Source organism: Buteo buteo, chromosome 10 (genome assembly GCF_964188355.1).
Source record: "Buteo buteo chromosome 10, bButBut1.hap1.1, whole genome shotgun sequence".
NCBI lineage: Eukaryota > Metazoa > Chordata > Aves > Accipitriformes > Accipitridae > Buteo > Buteo buteo.
In genome coordinates this window covers 7,460,895-7,487,415 of record NC_134180.1, presented here as the reverse complement: position 1 = coordinate 7,487,415, position 26,521 = coordinate 7,460,895, and the positions used below count along the sequence as shown (strand labels likewise).

The 26,521-nt window shown below is 48.5% G+C and overlaps 2 protein-coding genes across 2 annotated transcripts; one reads left to right on the top strand and one right to left on the bottom strand.

Annotated features, from left to right (window-relative positions):
• Positions 1 to 1,239: 1,239 nt before the first annotated feature.
• On the bottom strand, positions 1,240 to 16,371 carry TADA1 (transcriptional adaptor 1). The gene is made up of 8 exons (XM_075038425.1): positions 16,229 to 16,371; positions 15,910 to 16,001; positions 14,684 to 14,749; positions 8,461 to 8,558; positions 5,276 to 5,485; positions 4,064 to 4,215; positions 2,882 to 3,044; positions 1,240 to 1,869 (listed from the first exon to the last, which is right to left on the bottom strand). Exons 1-8 carry the CDS (start codon positions 16,300 to 16,302, stop codon positions 1,717 to 1,719), a joined length of 1,008 nt encoding a protein of 335 aa, XP_074894526.1. The 5' UTR covers positions 16,303 to 16,371; the 3' UTR covers positions 1,240 to 1,716.
• Positions 16,372 to 16,414: 43 nt separating this feature from the next.
• On the top strand, positions 16,415 to 26,438 carry PRDX6 (peroxiredoxin 6). The gene is made up of 5 exons (XM_075038428.1): positions 16,415 to 16,576; positions 18,559 to 18,715; positions 23,392 to 23,538; positions 24,141 to 24,287; positions 25,732 to 26,438. Exons 1-5 carry the CDS (start codon positions 16,485 to 16,487, stop codon positions 25,861 to 25,863), a joined length of 675 nt encoding a protein of 224 aa, XP_074894529.1. The 5' UTR covers positions 16,415 to 16,484; the 3' UTR covers positions 25,864 to 26,438.
• Positions 26,439 to 26,521: the final 83 nt, after the last annotated feature.

Genomic DNA, 26,521 nt, shown 5'->3' with positions numbered 1-26,521 from the left:
CCAAAAGAAATCTTGCATCTCCTCTCTCCCATTTCCCTCTTAACCACACACTGCCATACCCTAAGAGACATGACTTACCAAGTACAATTGCTCTCATCCTGCCAGGCCCTGCTGTAGCCTTTCCCAGCTTCTTCACAATCCTAAAATGGTCTTCTCATGATGAGAGCCACTGATATCTGCACGGACACTGCCTCTTGCTATGCCTAACTCCACAGCACATCCCACAAGGGCACGCAGGACAGCCAGGAACACAGTGACAGCTGCACAGCCCCTTGCTACAACACTGATCCAAAATGAACAGTCATGGGGGTCAAGAAAGGAAGTTATAAAAAAAAAAATGTAACTGGGAGGAAACATCAGGGACCTGCACCCTCTTCAGTCCTGGGGGTGCAGTAGAGACGGAAACTGCACAGGAAAGGGGAAAGATGACAGCTCTCCTATCCAAATACTTCCCAAACAGAGGAAAACTAAAATGGAGGGGAACCATGAGCTTCCCCTTTCATATTGCCTCAGAGGAAGCTGTTTCAATTCCACTATCTGCAGGTACAATAAGCCAAGTCATCCATCAGCAGGTACCTCCACAGGTGTGGTTAAAACCAGGTAATATAGTAATTAAGACACTTTAATAGAATTCTCGTGTTATAATAAGCCTGTTCCCTTCAGCATCCGAGGAGCACACAGCTGACAGAGAGACAGTAGAGTACCTGAAACACAGCAGGTGGAATTTCCCCTTTTACAGCGATCTGCACGCCTCCCCATGTGGAAAGGGGTGTGGCTGCATATTTTTTACAGTGAAGTAATACGAGACATCTTGCTCATGCTGCAAATCCAAGGAGTCTGCAACACTAAAACAGTTGATTAGTATCTGTATTCGGGAGTTGCTGTCCCACCTCAGTGATGGTCAAGCTGCCTGCTGGGATGGCTAAATCGTTAGCTGTACTGACAGGCACAGAGGTTGCCTCTTGTCATTGGTCCAACAACTCCTAGAACATCTGATCGCTACTACTACAAGACAGAGGTGAGTCAAGGACTAGGCTGATATGAAAACATTACTCACGACCCTGATTTTATTGCGCATTTTGGTAACTGGTGAGAGATTCCTATGACAGTGCACACCTTCATGTTTTGTGATGCAAAACAGTTCAAAAGACAGGCTAGAAAGGACTTTTCCCTTTTTACCTTGTTTTCTCAGAGTTTCTAAACAGAAGTTCCCCTGGTAGAAGAGGAACAATGTCAGCCTACAGAATTGGTCATCTTCACAAGAGCCCACCCTGTTTCCAGTTAAATGAATGGAAAAGGATCCCACCAACTGCAACAGAAGTTGGACAAGGCCCTTGGAGACTGAGCTCAGAAGGGAAACTACCAGAGGGGAGGGCGAGGAGGCAGATTCCCCATGCTCACAAAAGAAAACACAAATACACCTTATTTAAAACCAGCGCTTTCCACCCTCACGTTTATTTTTCCTAAAAAACAGTCTTTGCAAACAAATCTTGTTTCTCCTTTCCAATTCAGTGGGATTGCTGCAAGCACTCCATGGCACATGACTCTGGGGAAGCAGAGAAAGCGTACCACAACTCAGTCATATTTCCATAGGAAAAGTTGACTCATAACTTACGTCATCCTTGAAATGCTGACACAGGTTTGCAAAAAGCATCTGAATGTCAAGTCCAAGGAATAGCACCGTAGCCACCTGAGGCCTGACACAGCTGCCTAGCTCTAGCAGAGTAGAAGGCCCTCCTTTGCTGCCAGGCGCTGGCGATGGATTTTATCCTGCTGTAGCTCCTCGTGGTTTGGATGCCAAAGTTTCATGACAATTCTCTCAATGTTTAGAGCATAGACAGTGTGCGCAGGAATAACTTCTTTGTGCACCTGGAAATACATGTCAGAAAACAAGTTTAATGCTTTCATACACATTTCCCCATATTGCCCATGGAAGAACCTCCCTCTACTACAGGATGATCAGAGCACCAGCCCTGCAGAGCAGGGATGCAGGCTGTCACACATGAGGAGAGCTGCAACTTGCCAGCACTGCCACAGCAGCCAGCACAGAACAACTGCCTGTTACGCCATTTTGTAAGGAAGTGGCACGGTAAGGAAACTGCCATTTTGCTCTTGCGATGACAAAAAAATTGCCATCAAAATCTTACAAACAAGTCTATCCGACTAAACACGTGAGATGAATGCTTGTTTACAGCTCTTACAATGAATGGTCTGCCCCTGCAGCCTTGAGACAAAATCTCAAGGCCTGTTCACAATAGCAGTGATCAAGGGGCAATTTCTCACAGCTAATTTTAGACATTCTAAGTAGCCTGAATGTCCCCAGAGCTGCCAGAGAGGGAGGGAACCACAGGCACACATCTCCACAGGAAGATTCATCCAGCCTACCTTAAACACCTCCCCAGGGTTAGGGTGATCCTAGCTAACCCACCACAGCAGCCTGCATGCCAGGACCAAGTATTCCTCCAAGTACCCAGGTGGAATGTGACGAGTAAGAAGGGACATGCGAGGCAAGTCATTTTGCTGCATCACTGTCAAAATCTCAGTCTAGCTCAAGTTCCGATATAATTGCTGCAGCCTTGCTAGAGAGGAAGAGTTACACAGCCTTCTTACATAGTGAGAAGAGACGGGGATTTCCTCACCAACTCTCTGACCAAGGGGAGAAGAACAGGCATTAAATGATGAGCTGACCATATATTAACCATTACCTAACAGTGGGATCAAGTCAAAGCCAAAGAATTGTACATTTGAGAAGGAAAGAAGGAAACAGACTGTAGGAGGAGAAATCAAATCCCCCGCCATGCATGTAACCAAATCTGAGACTGGTAGCTGGTACTCAGGGCAGCGCTGCCTGTGACACGACAGTGTAACATGAACAGCTTACCTGTAATGCCTCAAAAAGGTCATACATGTTCACTGGCGGGAGAGACGCTGGCAAGGTGTCTCCAGAGCACGCTAGGAGTAGAGCTGCCTGCTGCTCAGCATCATCAGGCGGGGGCTGGGGAGTTAGACTCTGACCGGCAGAAGGTGTCGCACAGTTTGGAGGGCTATAGAAAGAACAGGCAGTAAAACTTTCCAGTCAAGAAAACAGCACCAGCTTTGGAAGTCACAGAGCAGGGGCTTAGCCCCAGAATTTGCTTTTCTGTGTCAGTTGACTTATCCCTTCTGTGCATAATATTATTTCAGCTGTAATTAAAATATCTTTAAAATTCCAGTTTAATAAAAATAGTGTAAAATGATCCTCAACATGCTTCAAACCTGCTTAACTGATCTCAATTGGGCAACTTGTGTTATTTACAGCTGACAGTTTCTACCCAGCACAAAAATTAGGGCACCCACAACATTAAATTGAAAGACATTAGCCGTTACGCAGAGTTGTTTGGAGTGGATTGTGTTTGTAGTATTTGTAGTGCTACAATCAAATCTCAGAACACCCACGACCTCCTGTCAACTTCTAGAAGCTGCCATAGACAAACACAACTGCCTTCTCATACGCACATTCTACCAGAGGCACAGCACAAGCTGTTTGACATTGAGACTTTGGAGAACAAGATGACCCTGAAGCTCTGCTAGCTGTAAAGGCATGCCAAGGAACCATAAATACATTTGGATGCAGGAAAAGACCGGGATGGCAGTGTCCTGCAGGTCCTCACTGACATTTCACTCCTGTGGCACAACAGCGGTGCCCCCACAAAAGAAGGGCTCTTCTGCCTTTCAGGCAGTTTCCCTGAGAGCAGCAAAATTCCCATGTCACTCACTACAGCTTCCAAAAAACAATAATTACTGAGGACATTCAGAGGGCCAGGGGTAACCTTCATGAATTGATGGACAAGCACAGGCAAGGAAGAGAGACTTAACACTGTCATGAACTCCACTGCTGAGAAATCCCCATATTCTCCCTCTCTGTTTAGCCATACACTCCTCTGTACTGATACCTTCCTAGTGTGTGAAAGCTAAACTCCATTATTAACAGATTCTACTAAGTAAAAAGAGAAACTGAACCATGGAGTGACTTCGGGACTAGCAAATTGCATTTGAAATGAGCAGTGTGCTGAGAGCTCCTTACCACTCAATTAAATTGTTATAAGCCACAACACTGTTCTTCAGATACGGCTGCGGGTTAACATTGCTTCCAAAGGCATACTTGAAATGGCCATCTCTCAGACGATAGGCTTTCCGCCTGGATATCACAGATGTCAGAATATCCTTAAGATGGTTCTGCAATGAAAAACAGTCTTATTACACATGCCGATTTATTCACTCTACCAAGCCACAGCTGTGAGAAGTGCCTCACCTATTGGCAAGACAGAAGTAGTGCTGCTACAACCACAAGGACCTAAAGACGAAGGGAACCAAGATCTGGACAAGTTACAGTATGTTTTCACATACTGTATCTGATATAGTTGGATACAGAGAACATGGCACTGTGCAAGTACTTTTATGTGTTAGCCTGTGAACTGTACTTTAATATGTGATGTGATGCGCTGCTTCAGATGTCAGAAGAGGTTTCTTAAATGCTAGGAAGCTCCCAACCTCTGATCCCTTTGATAAAGACTTAAGAGATTTCATAACTGGCACTAGATGGTACACCTGTACTGAAATACTGGCCCTAAAACTACAATGAAAAGCCACTCACTCCTCTTTTTCAGACTGTTCAGTTGCCTGGAAAGTGCTGGAGAAGCAACTGCCTGAAAAAACAAGCAGACAACTGCTTCTTAATTTGGCCTCACCCCCAGATGGGGAGTTCAGGTTGGCCACCACATCCTCACTCCAAAAAAACATCCACACATCAAGGCTGCAAGTCATGGCTGTATCATTCCTGGGATATGTCAGGTAATGCACCACTGATGGCCAAAACCAGCAACAGCACGCACTTCACCTGCGGGTATTACCAGATTCTGTCACCTCACCCCCATGCCAGATACTTGTGCCTATAATGGATTATTTTTCATGGAACTGTTTAAACTGGAGTTCCCGTTCTGTCCCTGCTTTTAAGTGACAAGAACAGCATTTTCCAAAACAGCTACTTAAGCATACCTGGAGTTCTTCATATGCAAGTACTCCAAAATTAACACTTGCAAGCAGAAATCCAAGACTTTACATCTATAACGCCACCAATCTGGAAGCCCTTTGGTTCTCATCTTATTCCTCCCAAGGCAAACGGGCAATTAGAGAAGCAGGTTTCCTCTCCCCACTGAGGGACGCTACCCCATGCTGCACACAGATCCTTTTGTTGCTGCTATAATGAGACGACCACTGCTGCCCAGCCCAGTCTCACCTCCACAGCATAAACAACTGCGGTCACTGCCTCCTCTGTGACATTGTCTAGGCCGTGCTCATACGCAGTTACAATCATCCTTCCTTCTAACTGGCCACGTGTAGGAAGCATCATGGTGTGAGAACACAGCTTCAAGTCATCATCCTCCTGAGGATCCTTTGCCACAAATTGCTGGGCTCCAGAGAGCGGATTCTGAGGCTGGAACCGGTGCTGTTATGAACACATTAGAGCATCAGCTGATAAATACTCAGTCAGACCCTTTGGTTCATCAAGCCAAACATCCCTTCTCCAGTCGGAAAGCAAACACCTATAAAAACATATCACAGTAGGACAAGCAGAGTGATATTCCTCCCCAGGATACTCTCCCAACCCCCAACAATTTGTGACTGAAGAAATTTCTGAGCCAGTGTTGGTGTCCTTTCATTAAACAGCCCATTAACTTGTCCAGTAGCACCCTGAACCGCCTAAACCTTGGGTCTCCACAACATCCTGCAGCAAGAAACAACACACCACATGAAGAGTCACCTCCTCTGGTTTGCTCTGTACTTCCCACCTGCTAGATTCTTTTGATTCTCCTGTACGTCTCAAGTGTGGTCAGTCATTGTCCCTTTTATCTCTGTTCACGCTATCTGGGCCAGTGATGATTTTATGGACTTTCACATCTCTCATTCACCTCCTTCTACACTGAAGAGTCCTTGTCTATTTAGTCATTTCTTGTACAGAAGGGTGTATTTTTAGTTACTAACTGTACTGTTTCCATCAAGATTAAAAAACATGATCCTAAGCTTGTGTGATGAAGTGCTTCTTACATTTCTTTAAGGCTTCAAATGCAACAACTTAGCCAAATTCCTGTTCTCAATTTCATACTGTAGTCTCCCCCATGCACTTTCAATACTCAAAGCAGAGCTGTGTTACTGAGCAGCCACTGATTCTGAGATAGATTATGGCTATTTTTCAGAACTGACTCAGTTATTTAGAAAAAAAAAAAAAAACCATCACAGAACAGGAATTCATACCAGAAGGTGGCAACCCCCATTTCCCAGAACATGGTTATTCCAGCACAATTCCCTTGCTGTGCTGGTGTCTCAAGCTCTGAGTGCTTGTGGTGACTCCCGGAAAGCCTCAGTCCCCAGGTAAAGGGGGAGGAAAAAGCAGACAGGAATGACTGATCCTTGAGCCCAGACATGTGCTTGGCCCAGCCCCAACCCACAAGGGAACAACATGACCCTGGTTCATCGAGTGCTCCCACAACTCCTGGACAGTCCCTCAACTCTCCAAGCCACAAATCCAGTGGCTCTGGAATGAAGATTGCTGCAAGGCTTTTATGGGGCATCAAGACAAACACATACTTTAAATATAAACAATGAATATACAGCAAAATGGATTTCTCACATCTTCGTTTCAGGAGAGGAAGGGGGGCTGCTTCATTCAAAGGACAGTGTGGCATTTAACTCAGAGTGAAAAACCAATCCACCCACTAATGATGTGAAAACAGTTTTCCCTCCCCGTAATTCTGAAGACTTATGTTTTCATTACAGGAAAGCTGGAAAAGACAACCTTCAAAATGTAAGCAACTCAAGAGGAATGTGGTTTGGGACAGCAGAAGCCAATTGGAATGAATCTGTGGTCATTCACAACTGTTACTCTGACCAGTGAGGGAAACATCAGGAAATATCAAGGCACTTCAAGTTCACACTACTCAGGAATTCCACTAATAATAGACAAGCTTGTTAATCATAACATACACTTCATACAGTACTTACTATCAAGCATTCCAGGAACACATGTATAAACACACACTAGAAATGTGGCGTAACACAGGGGTATCTGAATAAACCAAATTCCACGACTTCCACTACATCACAACTTGCTTCTCAAACTCTCCTCTACTTGGTACTGAAAAGTTATGGTTAAGTTTGAAAACAAAAAGATAACACAGACTGCCAGCAGAATTCGGGTTGCAGCTGTGAACACTGCAAAGTATTTCAGCAGTTTCTAAACACAATGAGCCTTCAGCTGGACTTGCATCCCTTTGAAACACTGCTCTCTGAAGCACACACACAGTGCCTAATTATAGTCCCTAGGAGCGCGGTATGCACTTCGGCTGAGCCAAGCTAACCTTTCACAGCGTAAGAGCGGGAGGTTTCACAGCCCCACCTTTCTCCCCTATCCCCAGCCCCTTCTTCCTTTGTGTTGGCTTTGGCATTCATCCAACCGCAAAGAAAGCTGATCCAGCTGAATAAACCAGCAAGAAAAACTTGGGGTTTGGGGTCTTTTGTGATTGGTTAGTTTTCTGCCTTGTCAGAGAACTGAACTGGATCACAATGTGCTCAGACACCTGATAAATCTGGCTCAGTAAGAGACAGACACTCTCCCTTTCAACAAACTGTTACTTCAGTTTGAACAGTCTTATCAAACTCCATCCCTGGAAGACAGTGCCCCACCCCAATCCTCTTTCACACCAGGCCCCCTCCACACCGGTCTGGCAGCACAGAAACAACTGTAGAACAGATGCATGACAGTACCAGATCCACATACAGAGCCTTCGCTGCAAAGCGAACCGGATCTTGCGCATTTCTCTGCCACCTGTGAGAAGACAACATCTTTGCAAAGCTTTTTCAATTCTGAAACAACTTGACCCTCTAGAACATTCCAGCCGAGGAACATCTTCTAACACTTTGGACTGCAGTCATGTGGAGGGGTTCATACAATCACGGAATTCTGCCTGACTGCCTGAATAAATAGGCAATCACTTTTGCTTCAAGAAGGCAGCAGATGTGTGAAGTGAACAAGATATTACAGAGAACATGAAAGGTGAATGAGACCATGAAAGACCTGCCCAAGCGTTACTGCAGTGACCACAGAGCTAAAGGTACTCCTCGATGGTCCCAGGAACACAAGCTTTTGCAACTTTGACATTTAGATGTTCTTCCATGTGTTCTCTGGTGTCTAACAAAGCCAGGTCACACCGTAGCCTTTCTCCCAAGAGGTTTCCATGAGACAGACAGCAGCCACTAACCCTCAGCTCTTGCCCCAGTGCAGAACTCAAAACAAATATGACGTACATCACTGCACGTGTTGAACTTCCATCATCCCTGGTAGTAACAAAAACTACATGCTGTGCAGAGCTCTTCACCCCCAACAGAACATCAGAGAGCCATGACTATTTGACTGTGGAGACTTACATCAAACTTTTGTCGAACCGAAGAAATCTTTTTCTTTCCTTTGGGTTTTCCAGGTTTAGTTGCAGAGCCACCTGGCCATGGCAGAGATCCAGCACCTTCTACGAATTGAAAAGAAAAAAACCCACTTGATAGGTGTTGCTGATTTAGGGCCAGGATGAAACTGTCCACACAGAAAAACCCTTAACATTTGGCCTCCTGCTAAGCTTTAACCCAAAATCAACAGCCATGGCCCAGAGGAAGGACTTCTCAGGGGAGAATGCTTTTGGCAGCCCTTCCCTTCGTCAGACCCCTGCTAGCTTGACTTACTTATGACCCATTACTTAAGTAGAACTTTCCGTCCACACACCACACAAAAACCCATGGCCGAAGGAGAGAGATAAGCACAGCCTCCAAGGAAAGCCACACAGAAGGAACAAGTCATTTGTTCCATCAGGAAGACGACAGCAGCTTACCTGCAGGGGGATTCTCCTCCCACCAACTCCTGGATCAGATCAGACATTAACCAGCAGGATCAAGCAGTCTGACTCATTACATCTGCCTTTACAGTCCTCATCAGCTTTAGCAAGCATTGTCTCAGACCCTTGTTAAACATCATGACTGATTGTTCTCGTCACACTGAGGGGAAAGGCGAGGGGTGAAAAAAGTGCAAAGCTCCACTGAGCCCAGGAGCAGGACAACACCAACATAAGCAGTGAGCTTGTGACTGACCAGAACTGACAAGCAGCTAAAAAAGAGATTACTGTGTAGTACCAAGAAATAATTACATTTGGCCATATCAGCTTGAGGAGACTGCTCAGAAGTCCACTGTATGCTGTTTTGACAGCTACACCTACAGTAGGCCAAACCACATCCTGATAATCACACAGCTCTTGGCAAGGACAGCCTAGCAGATTTCCTGCCAACGGGTTTACAGGATCCGTGCACAATTCCTTTAGGCACACTAGGGCTTAAGATAACACTGCATTGGATGCATATGCACTTGCTGACAGTGAACAAGAAGTGCAACCCAAAGACTGGACAGCCCTCTCACGGCTACAGAGGCAGCCTCTGCTTTGTGTCACCAGTATCCTCCTTCCTTGGTTTGGCACAGCAAATGAGTTATACTACAGCCCTCTTTACAGGGAACGAAGCTGGCTGTAAATCCTTGGCTATGGGGAACTTCCCACACTCATAGCTGGAGCATGTGCGCAGTGTCCTCTGCCATGAAAAAAAACTTCTAACACATGACTTTATGGATCAAGCTAAACCAGAGAATTCAGGTGAAGTTTTTGAACGGTCAGCTGCTGAGAAGGGGTTAGAAACAACCTACATTCACACAGAAAGATGGCATATTCTCCTTATAAAAAAAGTTTACCAAAAAGTTTAGCTACATCCTGTTAGTGAGGTGAAAACCAATAGTCTACAACAACCCCTGTTATCAAAATCCACTGGTCAATTATAGGAAATGAAGAGATAATAAAGCCTCTCCAGAAAATCATAAAGCTGGTGTCACTACTCATGACTACAGCATTGCAGTAGAGGCCCTAACAAGGGGGTGTGGGAAAGAACCATGAACAATCGTCTCAAGGACAACTCTTGCCCTTCATCGAGATCTCCAGACCTACATCTTAGATGTATCAAAATAATGCTACTTCTCCCACAAGATGTTTTGCTTTTTACAGACGAGTCCTCTCCTCCTCTTCCTCCTCTCTTCCATAGCAGGTCAGACCCCTTCCAGGCAGGAGGGGGATTAGGTGTGTTAAGGACAGACACAGAAATCACCTGGCCCATTTCAAACCTTTCAATAAAAGCACATCTCTCTAGTTTGCAATGTCACCCCACTTGAGGCCCTTCCTCCTTGTCAAAAGTGTCATACAGCTCCTTCGCAGCTTCGCTTAACAAACATATCCGTAGTTAACTATGTGACCAGCTGGTGGAGACAGAGAAAGTGGAACAGATGGAGACAGAAATAGTAAACACTACCCTTTTATCCAACAATGTATTACAGATTAATAGGTTATAGCACATGCTGAATTTTTTAAATGCCTTATTTTAAAATATAAGATAGTAACTTTTAAAGTAAATGGCAGCTAAATTTGGAGGCTTTGACAGTAGTTCTGAAAGATGCAACTCAATTGAATCTCAACCTGCACATTTAACAAACTTAGCCAGACTTGGCTTAGAACAAGGAAAAGATGAGACACTATCTCCTATTCCCCATTATAACGAGCCCAGAGCAGAATTTTTTTGGCTCCTTTTCTAGGTTTTCATATTAGCAAGACTGACTTGCACTACATGAAGAAAGCAAAATTTCCCTCTTGTATTCTAAGAAAACCAATACTTGCCTTCCTGGCCACAAATGACAAGGCTGGGTTGGCTCAGACATGAAACTTCAGAGACGTTAGCAGCTTTTATTTAATCTTGCTAGTAAGAGAATTAGATGTTAACAAGCCACAGCAATGGCTGCTGATAGGCCTTCAAAGATGAGCAACAGATAAGAATGTTTTTCTAAGAGCTGCCACATCCCTGCAGTGATGGCACCAGCCAGTCCAGACAGTGTGTCAGGTTTTCCTGACGTGCTGTTCCAGCACTGCACAGGAGGAAAGGACAAAGATACAGAGAAAGTCACGACAGAGAAAAGCAGCCAGGCACAGGAAACATGCATGTTCCCACCCTCGTTTATTTATCTTCAGTTGTTTTGGTTGGGTTTTTTTTTAATCTTCTTGCAGGGACAAGGGTTTGGTCAAATATATTCTGAAGACCCTCCTCTGTCAACAACTGACACTTCCATTTTCTTCCTTTTCCTCCCTTCCCAGCTCGCTAGAGAGAAGTGGAACATGAGCAACCTGATCCCATCTCACAGCTGGCAGCCCTTCAAGCAAAGTCTGTGGGCAACCCTGATATAACAAAATGCTCCTGCTATCCCAGCAAGAGTTCTAATTCGCTGAACCATCTCTTAGTTAGCTCCAGATTACTAGTAAATAAATTAAATCCTTACAGCACTAACTCAAGTGCTTGCAATTGTCTTAGTTTTGTTGTTAACATTTAGCTAAGGAGGGAAGTAACAGTTCAAGTAAGATATGTATTAACTCAAGAAACCTTGCTACCTTGACTGCTTGCAATCATCCAACAAACAAGATAAGCTTAGCAAGCAAGTTCATGCAAGGTTAAGAAAGGCTTTAAACTGGAGTTTCTCTTGATGGAATTTTTTGGGGAAGAAAAACCCCAGATGCAAAAATTCAGAAAAGCACTTCTGAAAATATTGGTAAAAAGAGAATACCAAGAGAAAGCCATTTTCTTGTAATGGGAAGTGCACCACTGCTCAGGCTGGTACAGCCAACCTAAAATCACCATTAAGGCACTCTCTAGTATTTTGGGTAGCATGTTTCTGGGAGGTTCCTCTCTTCAGGCACTTTCACAACTTCCCAGCTACATTACAGCTGGGTGCCACTCGAGTACTTATGGATGTCTTTACAAACATGACTACCAGAAGGAACATCATCACCCATTTTTAAAAAGGACAGAGAATTCAGATTTAGGATTACTCAGGATCCTGCTGTGCCCTCAGTGGGAGCTCAGCAGGAATTAAAGCAACTGGTCATTCTTCACATCGGAACAGATATGAACTTCCTTCCCTCTCCACCACCAAGGCCTAAACATCCTGTACCACACAGGCTGTTGAACCAGAATTTGAAGTTTGTGTGACCAACAGCCTAAGCAGATGAGAGCGGGAAATGGAAAGCCTTCTCACAAAGGGTCACATTCACCCTGTCTTCCCCTATAAGCCCAGGTGGAACCACTACTACCAGGGGCAGCAAAATTTGAATCAGATGGGTTTGTTTGCATGGTTCAACAAATGTTATAATCACCCCTTAAAAATACCTTCCCCAAGGTTTCCTATTCCAAATGCCACAATATGAAGTACACTTTTAACACTGACCACACATTTTGTTTTTTTTTTTTAATACAAAATAGCATTTTAAAGATGGTTCTTTACCCCTTGTCTCTCTCACACGAAGGTGGAAAGTACATGCATCAGTAACCCATGTGATGGCGTGACAAGTGCATGAAGCACACTTCTTTAAAGTTACTTGTTTCCATGAATCATGAAGTAAACACCTTCTACCCAAAAGACAGTGGTGGAGACAAAAGCCTGTTAGCTTTCCATTCTTACATGGGGGGAAAAAAAAAAGAAAAAAAACAACAGAAAACTAGCAGGTGTCAGACTGGCACCTAGGAAGAAAAAAAGAAATCTAGACATACAATCTAGTATTCCACCTTCCTGGGCTTGCATGTACAATCCGCTATGCCACACACAGCACACTGGCAAGTAAAATGCATGTGTAATAGATCTACCAGTCAGTGGCCCAGAAAGACGTATCTCCTTACAGATTAGCTCCAAAATCATTGGGAGACTCTGCACTGATCTGAGGAGAGCAAAACAGACTCTAAAAGGGACTAGCAGTACGTACTGTTAGCTGTTAGAGCACTAAACCATGTCTTTAAGAACACACACACACAATTAAACTGATTTTTTTCAAGCTGGCATATGCAGATCTGTGGACACAGAGCCAACAAAAGCCTGCCTGAAAGCACTGAAGGTGACCAGCTGGTCAGCAAGCACTCCGTTACATGCTGTCACAGATCTGCACCACAAAGAAGGGTTCTTCAAAGGCTCTTAAAGAGAATTAGCTTCAATGGGACAAGAGGAAAAGTCCTTACAAGGACTTGAAATGAAAAAAGCTCAGGCAGGAAATAACGGGCATATGGAAAGCAGCTGTGGAGCACCACACTGCTCTGTGTTGGGGCTCATACTTTTAATACATTCCTAGACAGCCTTGAAAAAAGGGGGTACTGGGGAGCTGTCAGAGTTTGCTGACAAATCTGAGCTATTCAAGCTGGGAAGATGAAGCCTGACTGGACGGCTGCAGAAGAGCTGCACAATACTAAGTGACTGGATAAAGAGACAAATGAAATTCAACACAGTTAAGCACAGTGGTGCACATGGGAATAAACAACCCCAACTTTAGTCACACAGCGATGGGCTCTAACCTGACTACTGCTGCGCAGAAGCAAGACCTCTGAGCTATGATCTCTGCTCCAACATGCACATCAGCTCAGTGCTGAGCTCAGAGAATGCAGGTACTCTCTCCCTCCCCCTCCTAATTTAGACTCTGCTACTTCAGGTAATACTCACAGGGGAATCACTGCTCTTGTGCTCTTTTTATAATCCAGCTGTAAGTACTCCAAGTCAAAAGCAAGGAGCAGCAAGATTTAGACATAAGTCTTCCAAATTACATGAGTGTAGACCACTAAAGAGGACAAGTCTGGGACTCAAAAGGTATTTGTAAAGTTCAAGACCAAACAAAGCAAGTTCAGAGGTGGGGGAGGTTAGCATTTAATTAGCACAGCTGGTATAGTTAAGGACCTGCTACGACACAAAAAGCTGTGGTTATCCATAAGTTTTGCACTTTTTCCTTCCTCGAACTACATCAGGTACCCTAATAACAGGTATTCTCTCCTTGCAAAAAACTCATCTCTCCGGTCTCAGCCCTTCAGGGCAGTAACAGTTTTCGTTCCCTTACTACACAGCAGTTTCATGTCTTGAATTGCAGCTCAGTTCTCCTTCCTATCAGATCTCTAGATTGAGAGTGCTTCTGAAGACCAAATAAAACATACCTTGCAACCCTGACGACAGCCTTTCTAAATGCTTACAAAGTTAAAAGGTTAACTATCTGCAGAAGGTTGGGTTAATTGGCCATAGCTCAATCAAGACTCACGTAAGCATTCCCAGTAAGCATCTTTCTATGATATACATACTCGATTTCAAGATCAGTCAGGAATATCCATCTCCTCAAAATGATATCCCCAGCAGAGAGAAGAACAAAGAGTATCACCAAGTTCAGAAGAGAGAGGCACAGCAGTAAGCAAAGCAGATCAAAGACAAAGCAGCATCTCCCTTTACACTTCAGCTCACAGCACGCACCCAGTCCAGAAATCAAACCAGCTTATCGCACGCAGCAATCCAGCGTTAGCTTCTAACCAAGCACATGCAGCTTGTTGATAAAGACATCTCTGCTGAAATCAGCTGGATCGCTACTTTGCTACCCTTTTGCCTATGTGGCAAAAAGAACATGAATATTAAGGCCCAGAAAATTGGAGTGTTTTGTACAAAACCCACCAAACACACACGCAGCAAAGCGTTACTACCCAATAGTTTTTCATGAAGCTTCTCAGGACTTACCTGGTGCAGAAACCAAGATCTGGCATCGGGTAAGAATAGCCAGGAGGAAATCATTGTGAGAGTGGACTGCATAAAGACAGACAGTTCATTAGCAACACGTCAGTGCCCAGCAGCACCCCCTCAAAGCGATCTTAAAGTAGCTCACTATGCCTTTCCACAGTCGTGTTTTCCCCACGTGCTTAGCTACATACAAACTTTCAATTTAAGTTTTTTTGAGAGTTTTCTTCTACTGGACCCAGAATCTGCTACTACCACACTAACAAAAAGGATACTACATCTGGCATGGAAACAAGTTAGGTCACTTCTCAGCATGCCACACACACAAACCCAGCCCTACAGCACACAACGTGAAACGTCTGGTGTATTAGGCCAGTCCAAGGAGGATCAGTTGTCCCTCCTGCCATGCAGACTTCTGGTAGCAAGACTTTTGTTTTTTCTAGAAAAGGACCAGTAAGAGCCAGCCTCAGGAAGGTGAAGTTAACTCAAAGAGGTTCTAGATAAAATGCAACTTCCTCACAGAAGGGTTACAGGAACACAGAGTGAGTAATTGCACGTTAGAAAGAGCAAAGACAAACTTCATAAGCAGGGTCAGAGGGTTACAGGATGCCCTTTGGCCTTTGAGTCCAAGCACCAACAAACTCCCTGCCCCTCCCTGCAGGGATCACAAATGTGGAAGCTGGGAACCTCCACAAAGCTCCCAGCGATGCTCGTCAATGTTTGCAGACCCATGCGGAGGCGATACGAAGGAATCTCACCCTTCAGCGCTCCAGTCTGCCACCCCCCGCCCCAAAGGCCAGGAAGGGGATCTCCCGGCTGCACAATCACCTAGGTGAATTCGGGGGTCCCTCCCCCACTTCAGCCACACCACCAATTCAGTCCCAACCAAAGGGAGAGCGCAATACAGAAAGGACTGGGTCTCTACGGTGACATAAAAAATGGCTTTTTGGTTGCTGAGACAGCATATTTTACCTTTTTAGCGTATTTACACAGAGCCAAATTGTCTGTCAGTGCCGGAGCCACAACGGTACTTCCCCCTGCAGGCCAGGGCACCTCCCACCTTTTTTAACTCTACTGCTGCTTAACGGAGCCCCGGCCATTCTTACTTCCCTCACTGCAATTTCCCTGTTCGGGAAGCAACATGCAGCAGGGAGGAGCTCCCCACAGGCCTGGCTGGGGCAAGCGAGCACTAGAACCGGCAGGAAAACAAACACAGGATGGCTTTTTACCATTGTCTTGCGTGAGAAGCCTGCGTGCTTCCAGGTCAAACTCCTCCTTACTGATCTTTTGCTTGAACCAGAGCTTCAAGTTGGCCCAGTACCTAGGGAAGAGCAGAGAAGTGCAGACACCAAACGAAAAGCGTTGTTCCTAAAACCACTGCTTTCTCCCACCAGCGCAAAGGGGCCCGGGGCCAGGCCAGCGCTGAGGCTGCCGCACAGACACGACCCTTTGAAGGCCCGGAGGAGAGGAACGGGCCACGCAGCAACCAGGCCCGGCCCGGCAGGACACCGCTGCTCGGCCTCGGCCGCCCCCCCCCCTCGCACTCACTGCTTCACATTCTCGCCCAGCGCCTCGCTCAGGCTCTTCTTGGCCGCCTCCAGCTCGCTCACGTACGTCGCCATCACCGCTCCCTGTGAGAGCGACAACCGACACACCCCCCCCCCAACGCCGCAAAGCGCGGCGGCAGCCGTAAAGCACGACGGGCCTCCGTCAGGTGACAGCCCGCTGGAGGAAGGGGGGGGGGGGTGGCCTCACGCATGCGCAGAGCCGGCGGCGGTCCCGGTAGCGAAGGGGAGCGGGAGCCATGCCGGGGCTGCTGCTGGGCGACGAGGCGCCCAACTTTGAGGCGGAGACCACGCAGGGCCGCATCCGCTTCCACGATTTCCTGGGAGACTCGTAAGCACCGTAGGGGGGAGCCGGGGCGGGGGGAAGGGGCCGCTTACCGGGCAGCAGCGAGGGGCACGGCCCCCGGGGGCCGGTTGTCCTCCCGGGCCGGGCCGCCGAGGGCGAAGGCTCTCCTTCCAGACGAGCACGGCGGTGAATTGCGTGTGGGAACCTTGCGGGCCGTGTCACTCCCACGGCGTGAGGAGGCAGAGTCGGGCCAGTCCGTGCCAGGGGCTTGTTCCAAAAATCGCCTTTTTTTTTTTTTTTTTTTTTTTTTTTCCCCCCTCCACTTCGAGGCGCAGCGGCAGCCCCCCCGGGGGGACACACTGCTGTTTTCCAGGGGAGTGCGGTGGCGAGGTGGCCGCAGGTCCCTGCGAGCGGGCAGAGCCCCTCTCCCCATCGCCCCCACGGTCCCCTCCCGGGGACAAGAGGGCGAGCCGAGCTGGCTGCGGGTCAGCCGAGCCCTGGAGGGGAGGGAAGAGAAGAGGTGCTCTGGAAAGGGCAAAGCCAGGCTTGCCAGAGTCCAGGCCGGTCGCAGAGATCAGCCCGTGTGTCACGTACGTCCCTCGTGGGTGAGCCCAGGCGTGCAAAGGTGTGTAAGGGAGCGGTGGCAAAGGGGTCTGGTCCTGTTTGAGCCTCATGTGTTTCCCCCCAAAGCCTGTCGCTTCGTTTCTGGTGCAAGCAGGAGGGTGCTGGCACAGCATGTTTGGGACTTGGCAGCGTTTGGCAGGCTTGAATCGGTGTTTGAGTCCGCTTCTGTCAGCATTGTGAGCTTGGGCAAATGGGGAAAAAAGGATCCCTCTTAGTGAGAAAATAAGCTGCAGGGCTTCTTAAAACTGGCTGTTCCAGCCTGGTCACCCACATGGCAGCTTTCTTGGCCAGCTTCTACTCCGTGGTTTGCTGCCTTTTTATTCAAGTAGTATACTTATTGTATAAAGAGGCTTGTAGCACCAGTGGCCAGGTAGCAGCCCCATAACTTCATGGTGAGCCGTGGCAATCACACGGCTCTGGCAGAGCAGCAGGGTGCCTCACTTGATCCCTCCAGCTCCGTTCCCAGATCTCTAAGACAGGACTTTCCCCAGCTGCTGTGCCATGTGGCTGTATTTACTGGGTGCTGGAGGCCAGGTGAAGAGTGGTGCAGTAAGACGAAAAATGGTGCAACAAGTCCCTCGCAGGGAATTTTAAGGCTTTGCATTAGCCTCTGGAAACTCCTGAGAGCTGGGAGCCATTTTGCCATAAGCCCATCTTGCTGCTGGGCTGCCTTTCTCCCTGCACCAGTTGCCTTACCTGTAGAGTGGGATGACTAGTATTTGCCTGCTCTAACGACTGCAGGATCCACTGATGGGAAGTGGTGGGCAAAAGCGAGGTGGCAGTATTGTTGTAACTGTAGCCATAATGTGATGTTAACTTCTGGCCTCCCCCAGTAGTTGATTAATTCTTATTTTTTCATTATGTTTGGCAGCTCATGGCAGCGGTTGGGTTAAGGCTTGGTCCTATCCCATTCTTTTAAGCTGCATGCTATGCATGGGTGTTTCTCCTCACGGTAGTTGATGAGGTGATGGCAGGATAGTGAATAGCCTTGTAAATCAGGAACGATCTCCGCAATAACGCAGCTGGCAGGTTGGCGTCTACATCCCCTCGCACCTGTGGTCTCTGGGGTACAGAGTGTACATGCAGCTCCCCCAAACTTCCTCACGTGGCATGGTGTCTACCTCCACATCAAGAACCGTGGGCTATTCCAGCATCCCCTTGGGATCCTGGAGGGAGAGGGGGAGTGAGGTGCAGGGAGTTTCTCAGAGCATGATGAACAGGGCTCGTCTCTTGAAGGCTTCTAGTGATAGCGAAGGAAGAGTTCCCAGGACAGGATTTCCACTTAGAGAGATGAGCCGTTCCCACACTAGTCTCCGTGCAGTGCAATCCATACAAGTTTTTGTCTGAAGCACAAACTGGAATGACATCTCACCCTAACGCCATCTCCTGCCCTCTTCTTTCAGATGGGGCATTCTCTTCTCCCACCCACGGGACTTCACACCCGTCTGCACCACAGAGCTTGGCCGGGCAGCGAAGCTGGCGCCTGAGTTCAGCAAGCGCAATGTGAAGATGATCGCGCTCTCCATTGACAGTGTCCAAGACCACCTCTCCTGGAGCAAGGTACGGCGCATGGGGAGGCGCAAGGGGAGCTTGCACTGCTGCCTTGCTCTGAAGGCCAGAGGAAAAGCCCAGACAGAACAGAGCACAGGCTTGGAACTACATATCTCGAATCCCAAAGTGTGTAGGATAGGAGGTGCTAAAATTCAGAGCAGGAACAGGAAGGTCTGCTTCATCTTCATGGAGTGCTCCACAAAGTCCAGGGCACTCTGTGCACTGACACTTTGACACAAGAGGAAAACAGTACTACTGCTCTCCTACCAACACCTGAAAGGGTAAAACATATGTGAAGGTGGTGCTAAAAGCTCAGAGGAAGGCAGTCTATCCACAGACGCTCAAAAAGTCCGGTAATAAAACAGGAAAGGAAAGGAGGCATTAGAAGGGAACAGGCAGTCTTCAAAGGGTGCGATTCACGCCCAGGCAGGAAAAAGAGAACAAACATATTAAACGTAAAACCACAAACAGGAGAATATTCAATATAAAACTATCATGAGGGAGTATAAAAAAAGATCGGAACAAAACAGCTTGCTGAACTAACATAAAAGGAACTAATGAAAAAGTTCAAATGCAGTCTCAGCAATGGTGTGCTGCCAGGGAGTATGACTCCAGGGTTCATAGGTGGTAGGGGTGTAAAAAGAGCATTTCAGACAGATAGGGCCAGAGTGTAAAAATCCCTGGGTGAACTTTCTTTGCTGGGCCTCTTTCTTTGCTGTTAAAATGAGGAATGCTTTCATGCATTTTCCAGGGGTGAGACATGCATGCATTAAGAAGTAGTAAAAGTGAGAAATTTCCACACTCAAAACATTGTTTCATGGCTGACTGGCTTTAGAAATTACCCAATTGCCTTATTGCTTAAATTGACCTCTGTACCTGCCATGCACGGCCGATGTCCCACGAAGCCTCAGAAGGGCCTGGGAAAAACAGTGTACAGATGCCACACCAGTAAATGTCATTTCTGTGCTGGTCAAACTGGCAGAAACTACCAGTCAAATTAGGAGATAACATCCCATTAAATATAACAGAAAGTCTGGGTTGTGCTTTTGTAAGGCAGTCTCATCTCCTGGTTGGCCAAAGCCCTCTAAATAACTATAGGGTATTGCTGACTTGTACAAAGTCCTTGAATTTCCAAGAAGCTTTTCAACAAAATCAGCTCTGTGAAGGGCAGGCTCTTTTCTGCAGGGAGACAGGAGGAAGCAATAAATTGTGTCAAGGGAGGGAAGCAGTGAGCTCCCTTGAGGGTCTGCGGGGATGTGTGGGGTTCAGCATACTCAGGTGATCTGGAAAAGAGGTAAACAACAAGCTGACTTTGCTGATGCTGTGGAATTATTCAGCGCAACCTCACATAAAACCAGAAGCTGCAGAACAGCCTCTCAGTGCTGACGGGTGGGAGGCAGAGTAGAACTTTTGGAAAACCTTCCAGAACAAACGTGGAGAAAGGCAGAGGATAGCAGTCGAAACTGCAGTGAGCTTTCTGTCAGGCTGGAAGAGGCCTCAGAGACAATGGTTTGGAAATGTCAGCTCAGCATCTGTCAAAAAAACCCCCAAAACTGTGAAAGTCCTCCAGGGCAAAAGATCCAACTGGTGAGGACAAATCCATAGCAGACTGGAGTCTTCCATGCAGCCTGTGTTTGAAATCTGCCCATCTCACACACTACAGGGGAACAAGAAGAGGTGCAGAGGAGGAAAGAGGTTTGCTTCAGTGCAGAGCAACTGGGGCTCTTCAGCCTGGGAATGAGAGGATGTGTCAGGCTGTGACACCATGAGTGGTGTGGGGAGCATGGAGGAGCAATGAACACAGCATGCATGCATCATGGAGGACATAAGAGAGGACAGGGATGCGATTGCTTGGCTCTTAGACCTTGCCTATACATGTGATCCTTTTCCTTTGTCCTTGGCAAAGCAGAGAAGAACTTCAGATAACGCAGAGAGCTAAAGAGCTGAACTGGGAAGGCAAGTGTTAGGGCCTGCTGCAAGTCTGAGACCAGGGGCACCAAAGGTTCTCTTGCCCAGCCATGGGGGAAAAAAAAAGAGCTTAAACAGAGATACCAAGCCTTGGTAGAAGCTGCCTGTCTGGATAAAAGCAGTCTTAATTAATGCTAGATTGAGATCTAGAAACTGCAGTTCCATTCACTAGATCTTAACTTAGAGAGAATTCCTAGGAGTGAGCAAAACTTTGGGCAGACCTCTCTCTGCAATGTTGTTTTACATACCTATGCTTTCTCTTTGGATGAAGCTCCTAGCAGTAGTGAGAAGATGAAGCTGTTTTTACCTGAAGCACAGCCTGTGAGGAAGCAAGTGGGCAGGAGGGATAGCTGAAATCCTGCATGAAACAACAAAGAACCTTCTGCTTGCTTTGCTGCCAAATTTCAGTGGGCAGATGGGGCCTGGAAAGGTGGGACCAGGTAGGACCAGAGTATAGCCAATAATTCTCATGTCACTTTGCTCAGCTCTGCTTTCCCAGCCAAAGATGTCACTGCTGTTCTTAGCCATCCCTAGCCAAGACCCAGAGGCTTGCTCCAGGACCCAGGAGCAAGCCTGTAGCTCAGCCAGGGATTGATCCCACTCTCCTACCTCCCAGTCTGTCCACTGCTTCTCCAAGGGTTGGATGAATGCATAAGCTCCTTAAGCAGGGATGACTGGGATGTGCTGTGCATGTCAGAGGAGGTTTCAATGCTCTCTTTGGCCACTGATGCCTTTGCCTTGGTGAGTCAGGGGTGAATAAATCACTCCAGTGATGTCTGGTTTCAGCTTGGGCTCTGGAAAGAAAAATAGTTCATAGGGAAGTGAGTGAGTCTTGGGTATCTTATTGCAAAACAGGGTGGGGTTTGTGAGGCTGTTTTGTACAGAGGACCCCAGGTCATGAAGTTGCGTGCATTTTGGAACGAGTTACAGTCCACAGGATTTGGATATTGCTTCTCAGAAGTTCTCTTCATCCTCCAGCCCCCACTCTGAAGGGGGGGGGGGGGGTGTCACTGTCTGACCTTCATCTACAGCCTCCTGTGACTCTGTGAGGCATTCAGAAGCATTTTGGTTGGGCTGGCCTCCTCAGCTCTGCTTTCCTTCCCTCTCTGCTTTGACAAGGCAGGTCTGCAGGGGAATAGAACTGATTCCTTCATACCAAGGCACGCCTGACCACAATGCAGCCGAGATAAACAGCCCTTTTTTTGCAGTGTAGTGCTGACTCAGAAAGCCCTGGGGAGAAAACAAGCGAAGAGAAAAGCTGGAAAGGAAACATCTTGCCACGTGTGCACCACTTGACCTGTTTGCAGCATCCTGAGCAGCCAGGGCACGGTTACAGCCCCTGTCACCACTGGCAGCCTAGGAGGGCTGAGGAGTGGTGCAGGGCCTGCTTGCTCTTGCTGCCTCTGTCATGCTCTGAGCAGCAGTGGGTAGTGCCAAGGGGCAGCATTTCCAACCCTGCCCTCCCCGAGTTCCTTCTGAGCAGGACACAGCCTGTTCCCCACATTCAAAGCCCAGGGAAGGCAGAGAGACTTGTACATTCAGATTATCAGCTCAGCTGATAACACACCACAGTGGTATGTGGGAGGCTTGCGTCAGCGCTGGAGGCAGTTTTGTCCCCTTGTAGCATAAGGAGGATGGAAGGAACAGGCAGCTTTGTTCTGGGGCAGAAACCTTGGATTAAACTTGCTTTAAAGCTGGCAGCTGTTCTCTTTGTGCTGCCTTGAGCTGCCTCCTCCCAACCCTGCTGTGGCTCAGCATGACCCATACGGGTGGTACCGCAAACAGCAAGGATAACTTGAATGCTTTGACCAAGTCCAGACCAGATTTGGAGACACCCAAAATACAGTTTCACCATGAAGCAGGTCAAGTTTGGACTAGCACAGGGAGCAACCTCATAAACTGTGGTCACAAGGGAGAGCCTGCACAGCTGTGGACGGGGATGGTTTTCTCTTCTGTTCCAACTATGGTTCAGAAAGGAGCATGCAGTGTCCCAGCACCTGCACTCAGACTTTCATTCTGTTTTCAAGACCCTTTAGTTAAGTAAGCTAGGAGTGATGTGCAGAATGGAGCTGGTCCCTCGCACAAGACCTGTGAAGTGTTCGACACTTGACCTTTATTAGCTGTAGAGTTGCTGGTTTGCTCTGCCACTAGAGAAACTTTTCCTTAAGAGCACAGTCCAGTTCAGGTGTGACACCAATACATCTGTCAGTAGTGCTAGATCACTTACTGTGAGAGGGTTAGAAGAGGGACACCTCTCTTCTCAGGGAAGGGCAGGTAAATCTCCCTGTGTCACTAGCACGAGCAGGACTTCCCTATTTCTCCGTACCCACTGCCTGGGCAAAGCAGCTGGTCCACAGACAATTCCAGAGGTGAACGACAGAGTGTGAGCATAGACAGCCTAACAACTAACCTCTAAGAACAAAGCAGAGTCTGGCCTGGCATGCAGGTTTCTCATTTGTCACCTGGTTTCTGGAAGCAGAGGAACTTAATAGAAGGCCATGAGCCCCTGGCTGTGCTGCCCCAGCCTGAGGCCTTGGGGCCAAGCAAGTCACAAGCTCCTGTAGGGCAGCTGCTGAACATGTTTCTGTATGGCCCCTCTGCAGGAGCTTGCCCCACACATGTAAAGCCTGCACAGAGGTCTCCCTGCCTGGCCTCTGTCTCCCACGGTGGTACCCACAACAGGGAGCATGAGCATGCTGATGGTTTTGTCTCTGCAGGACATCAACGCATACAATGGGGAACGACCCGAGGAGAAACTCCCCTTCCCCATCATTGCTGATGCGAACCGGGAGCTTGCTGTCAAGCTGGGCATGCTGGACCCAGATGAGCGGGACAAGGATGGCATGCCCCTGACGGCTCGCGTGGTGAGTAGCTGGCCCTGGAGCACTGCTGCATGGTAGCCTTCTCGGCAGTAGTCATTGCCTGCCATCCTGCCCTGTGTCCATGGGGCTGGGCTTGAAGATGGGGGCAGCTTACCTGAATGGACATGACCATCTTCAGGAGCTAGGTTGGCTTCCTTGGGCTAGATTCATGGGTTGTGGTGCAGGAAGAGGCTGGTGCAGCACTGGCCTTCTGGCAACAGCTTCATCTTGCTATTGCCGCCAGTTCATCCTGGTTGTGCCCATCCTAACACAGAGGGGACAAAAGTGTGTGATCTGCTGGACTTCCCCTCTGTCCTCTTCTGCCTGCGTTAGAAGGGCACAGGTCAAGGGGAGGAAACATTTCAAGTAGCAAAACAAGCTGGCATTGGAAACAGGAGCTCCCGGAGCAAACACCATGTTCCCTGTGCTTTGGCATCACTTGTTGCTGTAGGAAATCCCCACCATGGCATCTCCCCTGTCCGGACACCTGCGATCGAGCAAGCCACCCCCCAGGAAAGGGAGGAGCAGCAGGGCTGAGCAGTTCCAGCAGAGCAGTTGGACAAACACCTTCTGCCCAGCCCCTGACCCTGTCTCCCTGTGCTCAGGTGTTTGTTTTTGGCCCGGATAAGAAGCTGAAACTCTCCATCCTGTACCCAGCCACCACTGGGAGAAACTTTGATGAGATCCTGAGAGTGGTGGACTCGCTGCAGCTGACGGCGTACAAGAAGGTCGCTACCCCTGTGGACTGGAAGGTGAGGAAGGGAGCAAAGCTCACAGCCAGGCACTGAAAACGTGCATTGAAATGTCAACCAGCCTCCCTTCGAGGGATACCCACAGGGTGGGGAAAGCTGCTGAGGTCCTGGGATACGAGTTGAATCTCAGCCCAGGACCCAGGGCTGTTGCAGTCTGGAGTCAGCCATAGGAACCTCCTTTCCCTGCCCTCAGTCCCTGGTGCCAGCAAATGCTGGCCTTGGCCCTTCTGGCTATCAGTACTTGAGCTTTGGGTCAGGGCAGGTCCTGCCCTTGTTGTCTATGATAAGGAAGGGCATTACCAAGTGTCAGTGTGCCAAATTCCACCCAAAGCCAGCAAAGCAGGAAGCATGGGACACTACTGCCTGGGCCAGCTCCCTGCTCGCCTGCCTTTGAGCCAGGAAGGGCCAGTATGGGCATGGCCCCACTTTGCCCAGCACATACACAGCTGAGTCCTATCCTTGTGGAAAATTACTAGTTGAAGTTGCTTAGTTGTAGCCATCCCTGTTTGGTAGCATTATTTAAAACTCCCCAAAACAGTTTGGGCAGCCAAGATAAAGCAAGAACAAGCAGCACAGTCTGGCTGCTTTAGCTAGCCAGTGTTTCCTCAGCCCAGCAGAGCTGCTTAGCTCCTGGACCTGTCCTGCCACTGGCTTTTACAGCTGTTCCTGGGGAAGCCTGCCTGTCGGGAGCCAGAGGACACACTCCTGCTGTTAGAGGGTGTCCTGGAGAAGTCCTACTGTGTTATGAGACAGGACCAGCCTCCCAGAGCATTGTCCCAAACACCCACCCGCTCCATCTGGGCAGGAAGGCCCCGTAGGCACAAGCCTCAGAGGTTGAGTAACTCAGGCTATTGGTACCCCTCAATACCAGTGTCCGTGTGGTGAGTGTACAACAAACTGCACCTTCACTTCCTGGGGCAAAGCAGAGCGTGGAGGCAGCCTTGCCTCTGAAGACTCCTGTCTCCTGCAGCATAAGCTCCCAGCAGTGTGGGGCCAGCTCACCCACCAGCCCACCTCCCAGGGAAACACACCTTTCCCTGGGGGCTTAGCACGCCAAAGGGGAATCAGCGTCCCCTGTCCAGGGGTGCCTGAGCAATAGGAATGGATGAGCACACTCAAGCAAGCTGTGCTCCCTCCTGCATTGTAGAGATGCCCAAATTCCCCTCTCGTTACTCCCTGTTCCCCTGGGAGTGCTGTGGGGAAGTTGGGCTGTGGGATCCCATTGGCAGGGCTGGCAGATGGCACAGCTCTCCCTTTCGACATCACCCACGCCTCCTGGTGTAGCTCCCAGTCAGTCCTCACTGCCGGCTCCAGGCAGAGCTGCAGTGGACGTGCCTGGGGCACTGGGGCCAAGTGTTCACAGGGAGGCAGTGTCACCTGCCAGCAGGGACGTGCCACCTGCATCCAAGCCTGCCAGCTCTCACAGTTCTCATCTGCTCCCCAGCCTGGTGACAGTGTCATGGTCGTGCCTACCTTACCTGACGAGGAAGCCAAGAAGCTCTTTCCCAAAGGAGTCTTCACGAAGGACCTCCCGTCGGGCAAGAAGTACCTGCGTTACACCCCGCAGCCGGAGTGAACGGGTCTGCCCATCCATCCCGCCGGGCTGCAGGTCGTTCCACATCAGGAGCCTTCCCTGTGCCCAGCTCTGGCCTCCCTGGCAGCATGTGATCAGCAGCCTCATACCGTCACCCTGATGGTGCATTGCAATACTAAACCAATCCTCCCCATCCCTTTCATCCCCCACTTCCCCTCAAAACTAAAACCCTGGGTGTTTTCTTGCCTTGAATCAGCCCCACAAGGAAGTGGTTAGCAGACCAGTCAGGGCTCCCGGGCTTGCACTGTGGAGTCTCTCTCCTGTTTGGCTCTTCCTAGAGGCACAGTGAGAGGTGTGGTATCAGCAGCCAGGCCCCGGAGGGGTGTTTTGGTGGGCTCACACGCCTCCCATCACGGAGCTTCAGGGGCTCCAAACTGCTGCGTGCCTTTTGGAGCAGCCGTCACTAACGCATTAACACCTTTGTCTGGTCTCGTGCGTGGGGAGGAGCTGCAGAGCCAAATCTCTCACTTGTTAACTGCTTTCTCATCTCTTGCTGGAAGTTGTTTTCAGGTTTTATGGAAGAGGGAATAGAGCAAATAAACTGATCTTCAGTACTACTTGCAGTATCCCTCGTCTGCCTCTGCTGGTGTCCACGGCACCCTGCACGATTTACTTTGTTCCCTGTGGCCGTGCAGCTGGG